The sequence below is a fragment of the Danio rerio genome, chromosome 21 (genome assembly GCF_049306965.1).
Source record: "Danio rerio strain Tuebingen ecotype United States chromosome 21, GRCz12tu, whole genome shotgun sequence".
NCBI lineage: Eukaryota > Metazoa > Chordata > Actinopteri > Cypriniformes > Danionidae > Danio > Danio rerio.
Window position 1 is genome coordinate 30,383,166 of NC_133196.1, and position 19,129 is coordinate 30,402,294.

Here is a 19,129-nt window from a genome sequence, read left to right on the forward strand (position 1 = left end):
TAATCTTCTCTACCGTCTGATTGGTCGAGAGGCGGGTCATTCAATTGAATGAGTTGCGGAAGTAGAATCGTACACTTGTGGTGGTTCTCATTTTTTTGACAGGAGTGAACGCACAATTCAGGTAGAACTTGCTCCACGCGCGTTGATAATATCTTTAAAATGTTTACAGAGAGAGCCCATGTTCGCTCTAATAGTAAACAGGATGTTTGTATAGCGAGTTATTGCCTATATGTTTCCGTTGCACAGGTTTGTTCATTGTCCGCTTTCCTCCACTATCAACTGTGCTAACGTTAACAGTATTAGCTGATCAGTTGAGTTCCAGAAGTGAAACAGAAACCCACAGAATCTGGGCTGATTCACCTTTCAGCATTAAAGACACATTTCTGACATTATGTCTACACATTTCCCCTAGATTAAAGTATTTACTTAACGTTACAGGATTGTGTTAGCTTTGTGTGTTTGTGCAACATAAAGTTCAGATGGGTAATAATAAGCAGGTTATTTTTTGTTCTATTACATATTGACATTATTGATCAGTGATTTATGTATGCTTTTGTGGTTTTCAGTGGAGAGAAATCAAGCTGCCTGTAATCAGAAATGGTGGACTCTCAGTATTACCTCCCAAACGACATTGGGATCTCTGCTCTGGATTGCCGGGAGGCTTTCAAGCTGCTGTCTCCCAAAGAGAAACTGTATGCACACTACCTCTCTCGGGCGGCCTGGTACGGTGGCCTGGTCGTGTTGATCCAGACATCTCCTGAGTCTGCCAAGATCTACGTACTGCTGCAAAAAATGTTCCGTGCACAGACGCCACTGCAGATGCAGGAAACAGCGACTGCAGCTGGACTGAGTGCAGAGGAATATCAGGTGAAATGTCCTGATGCAAACACCAAAGTTAACATCTTCTCTCTGTGTTCTTTGCAGTAACAAAAATGTTCTGTCTGTTTTCCAGGCCTTCCTTGTATATGCTGCTGGGCTTTTTGCGAACATGGGGAACTACAAGTCATTTGGAGACACCAAGTTTATCCCCAACCTGCCAAAGGTGAAATACCATACTTAAAGTGATTGTTTGCTCCAGGATGATGATTATTCTTCATTGTGTTGCTCCAAATACACAAGACATTTGTTCATGATTGAAAAAAATTAAGATATCTTAAAATTTAGCGCATTTCTGCCCCTCCATTGATTGTCTGTTCACCAAAATCTAATATAGAATAATAATAATAAATAAATCCATATCAAAAAAATCATATCATATCAGTGGTTTGATTTAAGTTTTCTAACTAATCATGCTTTCTCAGTTTATTTTTTGGAAAACTTAGATTAAACCCCTTTATTTATGTGGATTTGTCTTGTATAAATGTTTTGACGCATTTAGAGTCTTAGTTGAATAGATTTATTTCCCATTAATGTTAAAAATATCTTAATTTTTGTGAAATTTCTCATGGTTTTGGACTGGAGCAACATGAACGTAAGTAAATGTTTAAAATGTTAGGGTGAACTGATTGTCACTCCATGTGTGGATAATGTTTCAACACTTTTAGTATTTGATAACTGTGCATATTTTGTATATGCAGGAGAAGTTCAAGGCTCTGGTGTGGGAGAGTCTGGCCTTTAAGGAGGATCCCAGTGGCACAGAAGTGCTGTGGAACAGCTGCTGTGAGCCCCTCTACTCTCTAGAAGAAAAGCAGAAGCAGCTTGGTCTGGGTGAGAAGGTAAAATCTGTTTAAATCCTATTACAATATGACTTTATGCATTTATTATGCATCATCTTAGGTTTACATTTTGCTAATTGTTATTATTTTTTTAGGGAATCACGGCTTATTTCTCAGGGAATTGCTGCTTAGAAGATGCAGAGTTTGCCCAGAAGTTTCTGGACTCCAAGGTATTGTACACCAGTGAAAGATCCTGCAAGTTGTTTAGATAAAAACTGTTTAAAGACTATCATGCTTTTTTTATTATAAATGCCTGATATACATTTTGTCAAATATTAATATAAATGAAAGTTACTGTATTAATATTTTAAAACTCATCATCTTTCTCATATAAGACACATTTAAGCATTTAAAAAAATCCATGCCTTAAAATCGCTTTAGTATCACTCTACACCCTGTTTTATTTTGCTCCAGTTGTTGTTTACATTTTAGTTTACCATTTGTTCAATTTTGTTGTCTTTAAAATGCTCCTGTGGAGAACTAATTTCTTACTCATCACATCTTAAGCCTGTTCTTAATAGCAATACATCATTTTAGAGCATATACAGTGCTCAGCATATATAAGTACACCCCTCATAAATCTCTCTTTTAAATTATTTTTTATTATATATATATATATATATATATATATATATATATATATATATATATATATTAAATACAGTTTTCAAAAAGAGGAAAAATCAAGAGAAGCAAAAAAATTAATGTAGTTGAAATTTTGTAGGTTGTAAATTTATTTTTCAATACTTTGCTTAAATTTAATCGTGTTATGTTTCTATTTCTAAAGATGCCCGGTGACTAAAATATTATTTCAATAAATATATCTGTTTAATAAATCTGTTTTGTTTAAATGCACCAAAATACATTGTCTATATTCACTGAGAAATTGATAAAAATATTAATTCTCAAAATGGGGTGTACTTAACTATGCAGAGAACTGTATACAATAATGCACTTTTTTAAAGTGAGAGTAAGAAGCCAAATTATCACCCAGAGTTTTAAATAATAATCTCACAGTCCATCATCAGTTTTTTTTTTTTTACCATTTTGCACCATTTTATAAATTTGATTTTGTTGTTTTCTTACTAATAGTGGCTATATCTGCACAGTTTCTCAATAGTGGTCTCTCACACTTGGACTTCTTTCTTCTTGTAGAACCTGAGTGCCTACAACACCCGTCTGTTTAAGACAGAAGTAGATGGGAAACGGTGCTATGAGGTGCGTTTGGCCTCTGCAAAGACGGAGGGTGAGTATTAAAAACAGTTTATATTTGGATTTTATCATTGAACTATTTAAACTCTGAATAAATTATGTGTATTATTTTGGATAAGATATTTATTTATTTTATTTATTTATTTATTTATTTTTTCTCCTGTCTATAGACTGTTGTGCCGAAGAAGGGGAAGGTAAAACGTGCTGTGGAAGATTTGAATTTGAGGATGCTGTGTTCTGTGTGAAGAGGGGCGATTATTCATTTCTTATGGAGAAAGTCTGTCAGAATTTGGAGAAAGCCAAGGTGTAATGTCATTAAAATAAAGAAAACACAGATTTAGGGATGTTTTTTAAATGTAAAATGAATGGCGTTAGACCTTTGGAGCCTAAAGTAAAGTTGTTTATTTGTCTTAGGTTAACGCAGCTGATGAAAACCAGAGAAGGATGTTGGAAGAGTATATCCGCAGTTTTACCTATGGCTCAGTGGAAGCCCATAAAGAAGGGTCCCGTTTTTGGATCAAGGACAAAGGACCTATTGTGGAGAGGTGACTGACCCATATTTAACAGAGCTGTGACTCATTTCATAAAAATAGCTGAGTTTCAGTGTAGGTGGAGCCAAAGGTTAACCAAACAAGTCCAACCCAGTTCCAATGTGTTATTCAAAACAGTCATTATAAACATTTTCATCAACTCTGGATTAAATTTGCAGCATGTGTAGCTAAAAAAGTGACGTGTGTAATCTGTAATGGACAGTCAAGAAATGTGAAAGGTTTCATACAAAATCTGTAAAATATCTTAAAAAGAGATTGTAATGAGAAATATAACAAATTTCTGTCATGAAATTCTGAGAAAAAAACTAACAAACTGAACAGCAAAAACAAACAAAAAAAGAAACCGATATACTAAATCTATTCAATTTATTTTGTTGTTACAATATATAAAAATTAATTTTTTTAAAACAGTAGATGTTAAATGCTTATATTTTATGTATAATTATAGAAATATACAAAAGCACAAATGTAATGCAAAAAGGTTATAATAATATAAATATAATTTACTTAAAATGAAAATGAACATGAACATGGCTAATAATTATAATCAAAAGATTAAATACAATTCTAACAAAATCCTTTGAGAAATTAGATTTTGTTTTAAAAATCTAAGCAGGTTATCAATCTAGCACAATTCACCATGCTGATTGTTACAAACCCCTGATGTTTGTCTAAGGTAAGGTGGGGTTTGACATTTATATGCAATTAAATAAAATTTATACAAACAGTGAAAGTGCAAAAGACAACCCATTTAAATACCAAAAATTGTGATTTTATTTACAATACCCCAAGTGGAAAAAAAAACAAAAAAACAATCAAAATAAAGAAAAAGGCAAAAATATGTATTTACAATATATACAACACTGAGACAAATACAAAGACGGGGAAAAACAAGAGAGCTGGCAGACAGGATGTGGGCGTCCTAAAGAAATGAAAATAACAAAACCCAAACTATATCTAACTTCCCAGAAGCATCTAACTTGCTAACAAAATAACAAACACACAAAGAGTCGTCCAAGTCATAACTATCTCCTCTATCTATCCAAAAAGTACAAGGGTGACGCTGGCCCTTAACCTAATGTACTTAACACAAGAGTAGGCCTACGTGTTGCAGGATGTATGTCATGTGACCTTCTTACCTGTCCGCTTCGTCCAAGCCTCGTAAACAAAATAAATGAGAAATGAAATGAGATAGGCTATGAATAACGGATGAATAACGTGCGCACAGAAACGTGGAACAACACAATACACAGTCAGACAAGGTTTTTCTTTCTTAACGCAACGCATCCAACAAACACAGACGAGGAAAAAGAAGAGAAGAGAAGGGGCTGGTAAGGGGTCTTGCGTGCGCTTTTATGACGGGTGGTCTGTGCCTATATGACGTAAGAGAGACGTAACTGGGGAGAAAATGATTGACAGCTGAATCGACCAATGAACGGAACCTGAGAAAAATTAAAGCAGATATGGGAGAACAGAGCGAGCGAGAGAGAGAGAGAGGAAAAAACACAAACAGAGCACAAATAACACAAATACATAACATTGATGAACAAAACTTCTATCTTAACCTCCAAAAAAGTTTCCATAATGTTTCCATAACTCACTTGAGCATCTACTGAAATCAACTTTGTGTTTTTTTAACAGTTACATTGGTTTTATCGAGAGCTACAGAGATCCATTTGGCTCAAGAGGTGAATTTGAAGGTAAGCTCACAAATAGACACATTCAGTCTGATCATAGTTTTATTATGTGATCTACAGTATATCATTATCATAATGAAAATAATTAGCAGTAACAATAATAATCATTATTATTATTATTATTATTGTTAATAATGCTGTTATTATTATTGCTATAAATTGCTTAAACCACCTGTAAATGCTGTAGACATCCAGTTCTGATCTTTTTCTCGTTCCTCTGCATTTACCTTTTCTCCCACTAGGTTTTGTTGCTGTGGTGAACAAGGCCATGAGTGCTCGCTTTGCTCAGTTGGTGAGCTCAGCCGAGGTCTTGCTTCCGGAGCTGCCTTGGCCTCCAGCCTTTGAGAAGGACAGATTCCTCAAACCAGACTTCACCTCTTTGGATGTTCTGACCTTTGCTGGCAGCGGCATTCCTGCAGGAATCAACATTCCCAACTGTGAGTCCTCTAACCCCACGTTTGACCCTATGCATTTATAAATGCTCTATAAAAGGTTATAAATGCATAGTTCACCCAAATATTAATATTTTATCATCATTTACAATCAAGCGGTTCTAAAATTTTATGAATTTCTTCTGTTGAACACAAAACAAGATATTTTAAAGAATGTTGAAAAAAGTGGCTATTGACATCCATAGTGGGAAAACAATACTAAGGAAGTGGAGTTACCAGAGTTTCATGGAATATTTGGAATATCATGGAGATTTAAAATGTCTATTCCAGAAGACGACAGCCAGGGAGTTATATTTTTACTAGTCGTAATAAATGATAAATTCTTATTAATTTATATTAATAATTTAAGTTAAATAAATTAATTGTATTTATAAGTTATGTTAAGTTATGGAGTAATAGAGAATTTTAGGTTAATAAAAGTTTTACTTTATTTATTTATTTTCTATACTGTGTGTTTATCACATTGTTTCATGCAGTTTTGCCTATTTTTCATTGTTATTTTATTACTTTCCCACTTATTAACCAGCAATCAAATGCAGTCGCCTGTTAAAATGCAGTATTTGTCGGTTTTTGGCCTCTCAGTGCTCAACCAGTCCCTCCTAGACTATTTATATGCTTTATATTTCTGATTATTCTGGCATAAAATGACAGATTTTGTGGTGACTTTTCTCAAAATGTTTGTTCAAATTTGTGGTATTTCTTGTGTTGCTGTGAAAATATCCAAAAATGTGCACATCTTTGTCTTAATTGGTATAAAATAGAACACAGAGAAACTTAAAGTGTTTACCTCTTAATCATATAGCCGACTACATCATATATCATATAACTCATCTCTAATAACTGATTTATTTTATCCTTGTCATGATGACAGTAATTAATATTTAATAGACATATTTTACTTCTAGACACTTCTATACAGCTTAAAGTGACATTTAACGGATTAACTAGGTTAATTAGAATAACTAAGCAGGTAAGTTATTTAATTTTAATTCATTTTAATTTTAATTTAATTTATTTATTATTTAATTAAAAAAATCAAGAAGGAATTTGAGTGGCTGGAAAAAGATCCATGTTGGCAAAAATTCTCAGGTAGTTTGCTGCATATAAAAAAACTGAACCATTTGCTCGAATTTACATTAAAAAAATCATACATTTTAAATTCAGTGATTGCAGCAGAAAATAAGCAGAATTACAAAACTCTGGTGGGACTGCTCAACACATCAGCTGTCTGTTTTTATTATAGGTCATGTAAATTCATCTTTTCAGTTAAGGAAAGTCAGGAAAAAAAACATGTAATTTGACATTTTGGCTTAGATCGGGAACACTAGGAACCAAGTGGAATGGATGTTTTTCCCCAACACTCTTCAGTATCTTCCTGTGCATTCAACAAAAGGAAAAAAAAACATTAACAGGGAGGGTAAATTGTTGTGAAAAATTAAATCTTGTTAACTAGTTATCTCTCTGTAGATGATGACATCAGACAGACTGAAGGCTTCAAGAACGTGTCCCTTGGAAATGTGCTGGCAGTTGCTTATGCCACGCAGAAAGACAAGCTCACATTTCTTGAGGAGAAAGACAAGGTAAGACTGATGACGTCTCAGACATGTTGTAGTGGAGGCTCTAACCGTGTACGTTTATCTTAATTTTGTTGATTTTTTTTTTCCCCTTAGGACCTGTACATCAAATGGAAGGGTCCTTCTTTTGAGGTGCAGGTTGGACTACATGAGCTGTTGGGTCATGGCAGTGGAAAGCTTTTTGTTCAGGTATTGAAGCTAAAGCAGAATGTGGCTCCGTTTGCACCTGGTATTAAGATGCGTTTTGTCAGCCCAATCTCAAGTGGACAATGCTAAATACAGGTGGAAACATTCTAAATCGCTTGCAGAGGTAGTTAAAAAGGTCTGCATGTTATTGGATTGCTTTCAGAATGCAAATGCATATGTGGTTGAATGTTTTGAGACTGCCACAAAAGACCATCTACTTTTTGGCCACTGACCTAACGTCTGATTGATTAAAAAAAAACCTAATCTTCATAAATGATGTAGAGTGTGACAAAATAAGACAAAATTCAAATGCAAGTAGTCAATGTTAATAGTAGTTGAATATAGTTATATGTCTTGAATGGCCATGAAAAGCACATTAATTCCAGGTAGAAACAGAACTGAACAGTGCCTCTGGTTTATTTATTTTTATTCATATAAATTCTCTTCCTGGCCACTTTATTGGCTACAACTTATGCAGAGCTCATACTTGATTTTTATTTGCATAAAGGTTTCGGGAAATTGTTCAAAATCAAAACGACATCCAGGTGGTGCGGTTTATCAAAGACGTGATCTGAGAGAATCACAGAGTGCTGTGAAATATCTTGTCATGATAAATATACTGGCCAGCAGTCGGAGAGAAGTTATAGACCACAATCTCAGAATAAATAAGCTTGCTTGGCCAGCCACAGCTGCTAAATTATTGCAAAATTATTTATTGACTTCTAACTCTTGTAGTTTGCAGAGGATCAATCATTTCCTTGTCCATAAACTTTCTTCTCCATTCTAATGCTCTGTTTGATCTACAGCCGATTTGTTTTTGCCTTCATTAACAGGCCTAAGATATTTGAGCTGGTGTACCTAGCAAAGTGGCTGGGAAATATATAAATATATTTATAAAAAATAGATATTGTGCCATCTCATTCATTCAAATGTCTTGAATACATCTCGCTTATGTTTCTACTGCGACAGGATGATAAGGGAAAATTCAACTTTGATCAAACTGCTGTTCGCAATCCAGAAACAGGAGAACTGGTGAGTCAAAACCATCATAACACTTGCACCTCATAAACAATGTTACAAAGTAACTAGTTACTGTAATCAAGTTACTTATCTGCTGAAAAACTAAAGGAATGAATTATTTTTAATTTTAGTAAATGTATTTACAGTCAGTTACTGATAATGTACATTTCTTAAATACTCTTAATACATTCAACAGTTCAGTATAAATCAGTTCAGAGAAACAGTGTAGTTGTATTTTGCCAGATAAAACACAAACTGTGCAAATACTGCAAAAACATGTTTACTTAGACTAAAAGAACAACGAATATGATGCAGCATAGTGAAAAACTACCATCACAGATGTCTTAATGCAAAAAAAACTAATAAAGGGGTGGTCCACTACAATATCCTATTTTAAACTGTAGTTGATCTGTAATGTAGCTGTGTGAACATAGACAACATCTCTGAATGTATTATACTCAAAGTTCAATGCAAAGAGAGACATTGGCTTCCACAGAGTTAGCTTAGCAAAACCTACAGCGAGCAAAGTTTGGTTAATGATGTCATAAACCCCTCAGGCTACGAGCATACACCCTGTGCAGAGAAGGGGCATGGCCAGATGCGCTGTTATAGCAGAGAAGCTTCCTGGTGACATGGAGCCGATCCGCGAATCACAGCACATTGTGTAGGCTGACCAATCAAAGCCTCTTGAGGGCGGAGTTTTGGAGTTATATGAGTTTTTTCAAGTTAGCTGAGTACCAGTATATAATCAAAGTAAGATATATGAAAAAATAATATATATTTTTTCTTAAATAAAGCATGAGCACACATTGCTTTGCACTTTATAAACACAACAAAGTCTTAAAAATACACTCCGGATCACCCCTTTAATAAGCCAAACTAAGCGGACCAGGGGCTTCATGTACGAAGACTTGCGTGAAAATCTTACTAAAACATTGCGTACGCACAAAGCTGTAAATGTGCGTCAAAATGTATGAAACACTGTGTACGCCGAATCTCACGCATATTCTTTTGTACATCTGAATGAACGTGAAACTGAGCGCAACATGCACGAGCACAAAACCCCTCCCTGCCTCCTCCCCCGTATGAATATGCTAATGACTATGCTAATGGCAAAACCCAACGAAAAAGCAATGTCAAAAGCAAGCAAAAAGAGAAACTTTGAACAGAATGTGAATTGGAGGTGCTGCTTTCGGAGGTAGACCGGAGAAAAGCGGTGTTATTTGCAAGTTTGTTCTCCGGAATTAACAACAAAAGAAAAAAATTGAGTGGGAGAGTTTAGCTAATGCGGTCAACACAGTTGGGTCTGAACATCGCACTGAGTGCATTAAAAAAAAGAAATAGTGTGGTTTATATCTGTAAAATGTTGAAGAACGCTTAACAGTCTCAGTGGCGCTACTCGTAAGACGCATGTGATCATGAATTGATACGTTCGAGCATGAACTCGGCTCGAATCCAGCGTCTGATGAACTCTTTCTTTTTTTTCCCCCTGCTACATATCAGATTTTGCCAACTATTTATCACGAGAAAGACAAGTAGGAATCATCAATAAGTTCATATCAATAAGCATCATATTTTATTTGCACATTTATTGAATGGAAATGTTCTGATTCACGCATGCAAATTCATCTTCAGATAGTGTCTTTATAGCAATGTGCGTGCGGTAGATCGCTCCGATTACATTGGGAAAACAGGCGACTGCTGCAAATTGTGCTTTAATGTTTAGCTGGTCAAATGTATGGTATGGAAACCTTATATACCTGCTGAACCCGTCTCATACAGCTGCCATTGCAAGGCTCAGACACTTTGTAGAGAGGAATTTAACACAACTGCCTTAAGGAGTCGCCAATGGAAATAAAACAGACACGCACAAAAAATGTGCCGTACGCCAGCCAGAAAGCTGCCGTGAAGCTGCGCACATTCCCACGTTCAGTTCATCGTTAGTAAATCCAAACGTGAGCGATTCTGAGCGTGAAACCTGGGGGGTATTCCAGAAAGCTGGGTTAACTTACCATCTGCTATAACCTAAACTCTCGGTTGATTTACCCAAAACCTGCTTACCGCGAGTATGTTGGTTCCAAAACAGGTGACAAGAGTTAGTTAAATCAACCTCCTGAAGATAACCGCGGGTTAATGCGCGTGCATGGCACACACCTGAAGGCATTTTCAGTAGATCGCCGAATTCACGAGTCACCATATAAAGTCACGGTGAGAAAAAAAGGGCAACGCACGTTACAGAGGCGAAGCTGGATGTTTTAAACACAGAGATTACACATCTGCTTCAACGAAGGAAAGAAATATAGAATAAGAAATAGATAAGAAAATAAAAAAATAAATAATAAGAAAATTTATTAGTTCATTAAATTACACATGCCACCCTCCATTTTATTGTAATGATAAATTAAACTACTCTTTAACATCCTTTTTGAGAATGTTGTGTAACCATTCATGCATTTATTTTTCTTGCCATTAATTTCTTAAGGCCACAATATGTGTATTGACTAATAAGGGTTATAGAAATTGTAATCTTTCTGGAGCTAGAACTCTGTCCAAAGTCATTAAACACAGAAACATTATCATAAAAGGTAATATTTAATTACTGGAGCTCTGTATTTAACACTCTAGAATATTCTTTCTATCATGCAGCTAATAGAAAGAGGCCTGTCTAACTGCTGTGTCCTTTAATAAAGGCTTATCAGTGGTTGAGTTTTTGACTTAAACCACACACTCTGTCACTGTTGGAAGTGATTGTTGTCAGGTAGCTTTAGGTTCTTTTTATTTTGCATGCAGACGAAGTTCCTTCTGCCTCAACTAACAAGCAGTGTAAGAATTTTCTGCACTTTTCCATATTTGAATATTACTCTTGGATCACAAAATCTTTTATCTACATATTTAAATTCTAAAGTAGCTGTATAAGGTCCATCTTCAAAGATAAATAAAGTCACATGAGCATCAACTGTCAAGCTCTGCAGAAGACTTTTGGCCAGCGGAGAAATTAAAATGGTCGTGCCCAACTGAGTCTGGTTCCCTCAAGGTTTTTTTTTCTTCACTCCCATCAGGTGAAGTTTTTTTTCCCTCTCCGCTGTCGCCACTGCCTCGCATGGTTCAGGATTGGTAGAGCTACGCATCGATGAATTGGCTCTTCAGTGTTTGAACTCTCAGTAATGATTAAATCACACTGAACTGAGCTAAACTGAACTGAACTGAACTTAAACACTAAAACCTGAACCACACTGTTCCAGTTACTATGACCATTTATGTGAAGCTGTTTTGACACAATCTTCATTGTAAAAGCGCTATACAAATAAAGCTGAATTGAATTTAATTGAACTTAAGGTGAGAAATGTATATGAAAAATATGTTACACGTTGAAAGGTGTGTGTATAAAGCAGTGTACAAAATCATTCATTTTATTTCAGGAAATGAAGAAATGAACAGACCAAACTATTTGATTAAACATAGATTTTTGACTAATTATATTTTTTAGCACTCTTCCATCTGTTTTGTCTGCTTGGGTCACTGAGATTTCCTCTGGGTCAGGCTGCAGGTACGTGTCATCGTATGAGGCAGAAAAGGGTTTTTCTTTTGTCTTTTGTCCTCCAGCAAGTAACAATGTAGTGCCCAGTAATGATTCTATTTTATAATACAAATATAATAAAAATAAACATTGTGTTAAGCAACATTTGCTTTATAGTTTTTTTTTACTATATTTGTGTTATACACTTGAATCATTACTTCCTGAAAATCAACCATTTAGCCTCAACATAGTGATGAGGTGGGGTGTGTGATGAGCTGGTAAGTGAAAGCAGTAATGAGTTTAATAGTTAAAACACTAAAAGATTAAGGATAGAAAATTAAGTTGTACCTGCACACTTATACTTTGGACAAATTTTATATTATCAGTGTCCTGTAGTGACTGATGGAGCTTTAAAATCGGCTGCATATAATGCACACAATAGCATTTAGAAACCCTGAAAAAAATATTATATTAAAAAATGTAGGTGTGTGTGCGTGAATGTATATATAAGAACGACGTCCTACATCTTAAATTAAAGATATTTTTTCCTACAAAAGACAAAGCTGCCACTTATAATATTATACAGAAAAATGTGAGGAAGCAGAAGGAGAGAAAAAGCACAAGATCTGTAAGTGAGATTCGAACTCGCTCCGTTGTGCGCTCCGTTGTTCTTTATCGACGCACTGTCCCCTACGCTATTCCCGTAATCTGAATCACCTGTGTAATGATACGCAGTAATGTATGACCAAGAAACTGTACAAAAGTGTAAAAAACAGTTCAGTGCCAGGCATACTGTATAGGTGGTCATACTGCCACATTGTACAGTTGCCTAAAATGCCCTTACGCGAATACAAAGAGCTGCACTGAATGTTTTTTTATGGTAAGCGCAGACCCGCGGTTTGTCACATTTGATTTCAAAAAGGTTTGTTAAATACATTAACATTATGAATTTGGTTATGAAAAAAACTATGCACTTATAACCCTCTCACAACGAAAAAACTTGTATCTGTGTGTCCACATCCATAAATATTCCCATCAAAAGAGCACGCAATGCTCAGTAAACTCTCTGAAACAGACAAACTCTGAAACATAGCAACTTACTCTCTGAACATAACCTGCTCCGGAGCAGGTTATCTTCGGAGAGTAAGTTGCTATGGCTACTTAACATACCCAGAAGGTACCTCCGATTTTGGAACCAAAGTTGAGGTTATCCACCTACTTACTCTCAAACTTACCCGTGTATGTCACATAACCTGCTTTCTGGAACAGCCCCCTGGCGTACGCAAAATTTTTGTGCGTACGCAGCGTTGATACATGAGGCCCCAGATGATTTGCAGCTCCGCTTGCTCAGACGAGTGCTACAGAGATCACACAGTCCATCAGTTTTTTTTTATTGCGAAAGTGGGAAGATGTGACTGAACGAGAAAGTCCTTCTGTTATAGAAGCATTTATTAGATTGTTTACCCTCTCCTTTTCAAATTAGCGCATGCAAATTTTAATCATTTGCTTATTATTATTGAATATTTAAAATGTTCAAGATGATCTCTTCATAAGTGCATCACAGTGATACTTATACTGATTAATTATACAAGTAATATTAATTATTTACCTTTATAATTATGTTCAACTCCTGTCTCTTTCCTACTATATAATTAATAATTTTATTATCAGTTTTTTTATGCCAGTCGTCTGGAGCAGAGGCCCTATTGACCACCTCTTTACACCCTGCTCTCTAGTTTAGGAAAGACTTAACTCTCCACACCAGCCATCTCAGTCCCCAGTGAAAGAGTTTTTTCATCAGCAGAGGACATTGTAAATGTGCAAAAAGATCTTGTAAAAGAAAACAGAAAACAGATATGATATTTCTTTTGAAAACTGTAAAGTCCCAGCCGTCACAGTTTTTGTTTGTATTCATGAGTCTTTAGTTTGTATTTAGCATTTAAGCAAAAAATGAAAGGGCTTTTCACCTTAAATTGCTTTCAAATATATATTTTTTTAAATCGTGACTAAATCTTGAATCGTATCGAATCATGAGTCCGGTGAATCGTTACATTCCTATAAACTATACATAGAAGCACAGCTATTAAACTGGACATCTCTCCTTTTAGATTTCCAGCTGGTATAAGGGCAGTGAGACCTGGGACAGCAAGTTCTCCACTATCGCCTCGTCCTATGAGGAGTGTCGAGCTGAGTGTGTCGGCCTCTACCTGTGTCTCAGCAAACAGGTGCTCAGGTGAGACCCTAAACATTGTCATTCAACAGCAATATAAGCCATTGAGATCCAGATGTTGACCAGTTGTTTTGGTTCCTCAGTATTTTCGGCCATGAAGGAGAGGACGCGGAGGAGGTGCTTTATGTAAACTGGCTAAACATGGTTCGCGCTGGCCTTCTGGGACTGGAGTTTTACACACCAGAGAGCAAGAGCTGGAGACAGGTGAGCTTAGAGACGTGTGCCATCCCAGAAATCTTCACACTTGTGTTTGATCGTCTCCTCATGGCAGTGTTTTTGTCGTAGGCACACATGCAGGCCCGCTTTGTGATTTTGCGAGTTCTTCTGGAGGCTGGAGAGGGGCTGGTTTGTGTGAAGGAGTGCACGGGGACAGATGGACGACCAGATGCTGTCATTACGCTCGATCGCAGCAAGATCAACACAGTGGGAAAGAGTGCCATCCAGAGGTTCCTCTGTAAACTGCAGGTACAGCTGGTGGTCAGATTAGAAATGTGTTTTGCTTTACTGCCCTACAATCATTTTCCAACAGATAATTAATGTTATTAGCACTGTGCAAAATTAGTGAGTTGTTTAGAAGGTTTCATATCAGGTTTTTTTTTTTAGTTTTAATACAATTTAATTAATATTATTCATTCATTAATTTTCCTTTCGGCTTAGTCCCTTTATTAATCAGGGGTCACCACAGCGGAATGAACCACCAACTTATCCAGCATTTGTTTTACGCAGGGGATGCCCTTCCAGCCGCAACCCGACCCTGGGATACACCCATACACACTCATTTACACACATACACTACGGACAATTTAGTTCATTCAATTCAACTATAGTGAATGTTTTTGGACTGGGGGGTAAATCGGAGCACGGAGGAAATTCAAAGGGAGAACATGCATACATGCTCCACACAAAAATGCCAGCTGATCCACCCTGGGCTTGAAACAGCAACCTTCTTGCGGTGAGGGGATCGTGCTACCCACTGTGCTACCTACTGTGCTCCCCTAAATAATATAACTCATTCATTAATTTTTTCATTAGCTTAGTCCCTTTATTAATCTGGAGTCGCCCCAGCATAATGAACCGCCAACTTGTCCAGCATATGTTTTACGCAGCGGATGCCCATCCAGCTGCAACCCATCTCTGGGATAAATGATATTATATTTTTTATATTTATAAAAATCACTTATTAGAGTTAACTGAAACAAAAGTAAATATAAATATATAAAAGTTAATATAAAAGTAAAAGTTTTTAAAATTTGTCATCTGTTACATTCATTTTGTTAAAGAAAAGTCCATTTAAATAAAATAAAATACTTTTTAAATCATAAAAACACTGATTTTGGCTAGTAGGCAAGGACATGTTTCTCTTTTTCATTTAGAAACAAAACAGGCAAAAAATCTTAAACTTATTAAAAAATAAATGCTATAATAAAAATTATCAAACATTTTCAAAGCCAGGAAACATGTTGAAAACTGTTTATAAAAACCCCAGTATGATCTCAATGAGCTTTCACTGCTTTATACGTAATTATTAGTGCTATTTCAGCATTATTCATGTACTGTTACTGCTTTGAGTTATTATTTAGAATTTTTATGGTGTCATTTTTAAGATTTTTTTTAATTTTCCATTTTTTTTTAACATCAATGAATTTTGAATCCATAATAATTCTACATATTGTTTTATTGCAAACGTTTTATTAAAATAACTTAATAATTGAATTCTCAATGCATATATATATATATATATATATATATATATATATATATATATATATATATATATATATATATATATATATATATATATATATATATATATATAATATAATATATATAATTTTTTGAATTAATTAATTACATTCTTTCTTTAGGGACTTGCATTCTCTTGCATTATTTTGTAAATTAATTAATTACATTCTTTCTTCTGTTGCCTTGAACTGTGCCAAAGAGCGACTGTGCCCCCACCCCTCTTCTCCTCCCTCACACTGCTTTTGCCTTCCGAACCTAAGCATGATTGTGCCATCGATAATGCAGCTGTTCAGTTTAACAGGGAGAGAAGAGCTCTCGCTCAGCACAGTGGGGATTGCTTTAGTTATTTTTATTTTAGTTGTTTGAAATGCAATGACACACAGTCAAAATTTTGCTGAACAGATCCACAACTTTTGACACTGATAAATTATCATAAAAGTCATCGTGCCTCACATATTAGGAGGTTTGCTGAAAATGCATCTGACGTGCAGCGAGCGGTTTGCATCTGTGATAAACTTTGAAAGTTTGTGTTCATTAAAAAGTAGGATTGATTAGTAAATAGAAACAGCCTTTTAAAAGTGTCTTCAGTTTCGGGCTCAGGCACGCTTTGCACTCACACTACAAGCGTACCATGCCAAAGCCCAACTGAACCATGCTTTGGCACACCTCTTCCAACCGGGCCTGGGCAGGCCAACAAAACCGCACCTGGGCACAACGGGGAGCACATCTGAGCATGGTTCAGATAGCTTAGTGTCAGTGCACACTTATTTTACCTCGCAGTTAACTTTTTGTTTTTGTTTTTCTCTCTAAGAAAAACAAAAAAAACAAAAACCTTTTTAACAATTTAAATGAGTTGACCTTTTGTGTTTGATTGTAGGTCTACAAGTCCACAGCTGATGTAGAAGGAGGAAGAGCTTTGTATGAGGGCTACTCTGCGGTCACTTCTGATGGTGCCCACGACTTCCTGCGCCTCAGAGAAACGGTTCTTCTCCGCAAAGAAGCTCGCAAGATGTTTGTCCAGGCAAACACCTTCATCAAAGGTTTGTCTTCTTTAGCCTTCATGCTAATTCACCAACATTCTTGTCAGAGCAGAAACAGAATCGCATTACACAGCACGTCATGATTTTGCCAAGTACGATGGGATCCTTAATTAACATCTGTGTTGATCCTTGAACATCAGGTAACATTCCCTACCCCAACACCCAACCATAACTGTAAATTATTCCCAAAATCAGAGGGGAATAATAGTTGGATAACAATCATATTGAAATGCATAAGCCTAGACTTGGCATTACGGTTAATGTATCTCTTAATTCTGATTGGCTGATTGGAATGTTGTTCCAGGATCAACATAGAGGTTAATCTAGGAACATGTCATACTTGGTGAAATCAGGTTGGTGCATCTGCACAAGGATTAGCATGCTGTTGTTTGTACTGTAGATGACGCTGTGGAGCTGATTGAATATGAGGGCAGCGCTGAAGGCCTCATCCAGTCTTTCATCGAGCGTTTCCCTGATGACAGCGAGGAGGTGGACGCTCAGCTGCTGGAAATGACCCGCAAAGACTCCCTCTGCTGGTGCTGAGAGGACACTGTCATATTTTGGACGACACAGAGCCGCAGTAACTTCCCGTAATGAACAAAAAAGGCCGGAGAACACATAAGACTGGTAATGATTCACACATAAGAGGAAGGAAAAGCCGCTCTTAAGTTCAACCCCGGTGTTTTCCATCCCACAGTTCTTCTTTCTATATCGCTATTGACTTTAAAACAAAAGTAACACTGATTAGAGTTTTAATTAGACATTTCTGTTCCTGCTTCAGATCATCCCACGCTTCCCACACAGGCATGCCAAAGCTCCGACAGGAGTGAACTTGCTGTGTGAGGGAGGGATTTATGTAATCGCAACACATAACATACTTTCTCAACTTGCTCTAAAATGGAAACACGCTCTGCAGATCCTATCTAGTGTGGAACTCATCTGATTCACTGTTTTCTGGGAGAAACGATAGCATTCCTTCTAAGAAATTAAAAATCTGTGTTGGTTTACGCGATTTCAGGTTTCTCAAAAATGAAATGTCAAATTGTTCAGTGTGGACGGTGAATACCAACAGTCCCTACCAAATAAAACCAATTACTTCTGAAGGTATTGTTTTTGTTTTATTTGCAAAATATGAAAACATTCGTACAATACTTTTTATATAAATAATATCATAATACAAGGTAAACAACAGAATAAATATCCATCACTCAATACTGATGTTATATGAATGAGAAATGTCCATAATTTGTTAGACACACATTTTTTTTCACTTCAGAAAAAAGTAAAGGAAGTATAAAACGCTTGAACTGAATCCTATCAATAATAACCAAGCTATAAGAAGAGTACAAATAAAACAACAAAAAGAAATGACTGTATAAATGAAATAAATTAACTCATTATTTTCATACACAACACTATCAATAGAAATACTAATAAAACAGGGTCATTTTTTCCCATCTTACAGTTCAGACTTTTGAAAGTAAGGGGGATTTTTGCAGTAGTGCCATTGAATCATTTTTTTCTAAGAACTAAATGTGTCACAAAGATTTTAATGATGGACATAACATTTTGTTTTGTAACCAACCATAAATGGCAATGAAGAACCTTTATGAGAGTGTAAACTTCAACCCTGCTTACCCCTGATATTAAGATCTGTTTTAGTTGATAAATAGACGAGGGAGAAACATTCCTGTTTACATGGAGCAAAACTGTGCAGAGCTGCAGTACTCCAGGAATCACGTTTGAGACCTGTGGTCTACAGTCATCAGTTTCTATAAGCTTCTAATATTTTGATTCAATATTTTAAAATGTAAAAATTTACATACTAACATGAAAGGAGTCAACAGAAATTGATGCAAAAAAAAAGTTAAAATTTTTGCACCATCAGCAGCAAAACTACACTAAATGTTGTGGAAAGCCTTCACAGTTAAAAAATAATAATATAAAATAATTATATTTTTTTAAGTTAATATGCTTAGTTTTAAGAATATATATAAGCTAGTGTTCTCCATAACTGTCAAAATTTGCATTTAGCTTGCAGTTTGTTATAAGATAAGGGAAAATTCACCTAAATGGGTCAATTATTTTTTTCCCCTTATACTTCAGTATCTGAAATGCCCCACCCCCATCAAGATGCTTCTTCTTTGTGCTTAAGCTCAAAATGCTATTGGCTGTTTTTTTTTTTTTTTTTC

At 35.8% G+C, this 19,129-nt stretch overlaps 2 protein-coding genes across 2 annotated transcripts in view; one reads left to right on the plus strand and one right to left on the minus strand.

The window, feature by feature from the left end:
• si:dkeyp-50d11.2 overlaps window positions 1-19,129 on the minus strand; it is a 195,899-nt gene that overhangs the window by 15,680 nt on the left and 161,090 nt on the right. The window lies entirely within an intron of this gene.
• On the plus strand, window positions 51-18,036 carry dpp3 (dipeptidyl-peptidase 3). Its single transcript, NM_001002683.1, is given in 18 exon segments — window positions 51-121; window positions 567-867; window positions 953-1,042; window positions 1,578-1,715; window positions 1,811-1,885; window positions 2,871-2,961; window positions 3,098-3,231; window positions 3,342-3,472; window positions 5,120-5,178; window positions 5,418-5,612; window positions 7,095-7,207; window positions 7,298-7,390; window positions 8,357-8,419; window positions 14,033-14,157; window positions 14,238-14,358; window positions 14,440-14,619; window positions 16,775-16,937; window positions 17,338-18,036. Coding segments are annotated over 17 exon segments (2,184 nt in total). The 5' UTR covers window positions 51-121; window positions 567-597; the 3' UTR covers window positions 17,481-18,036.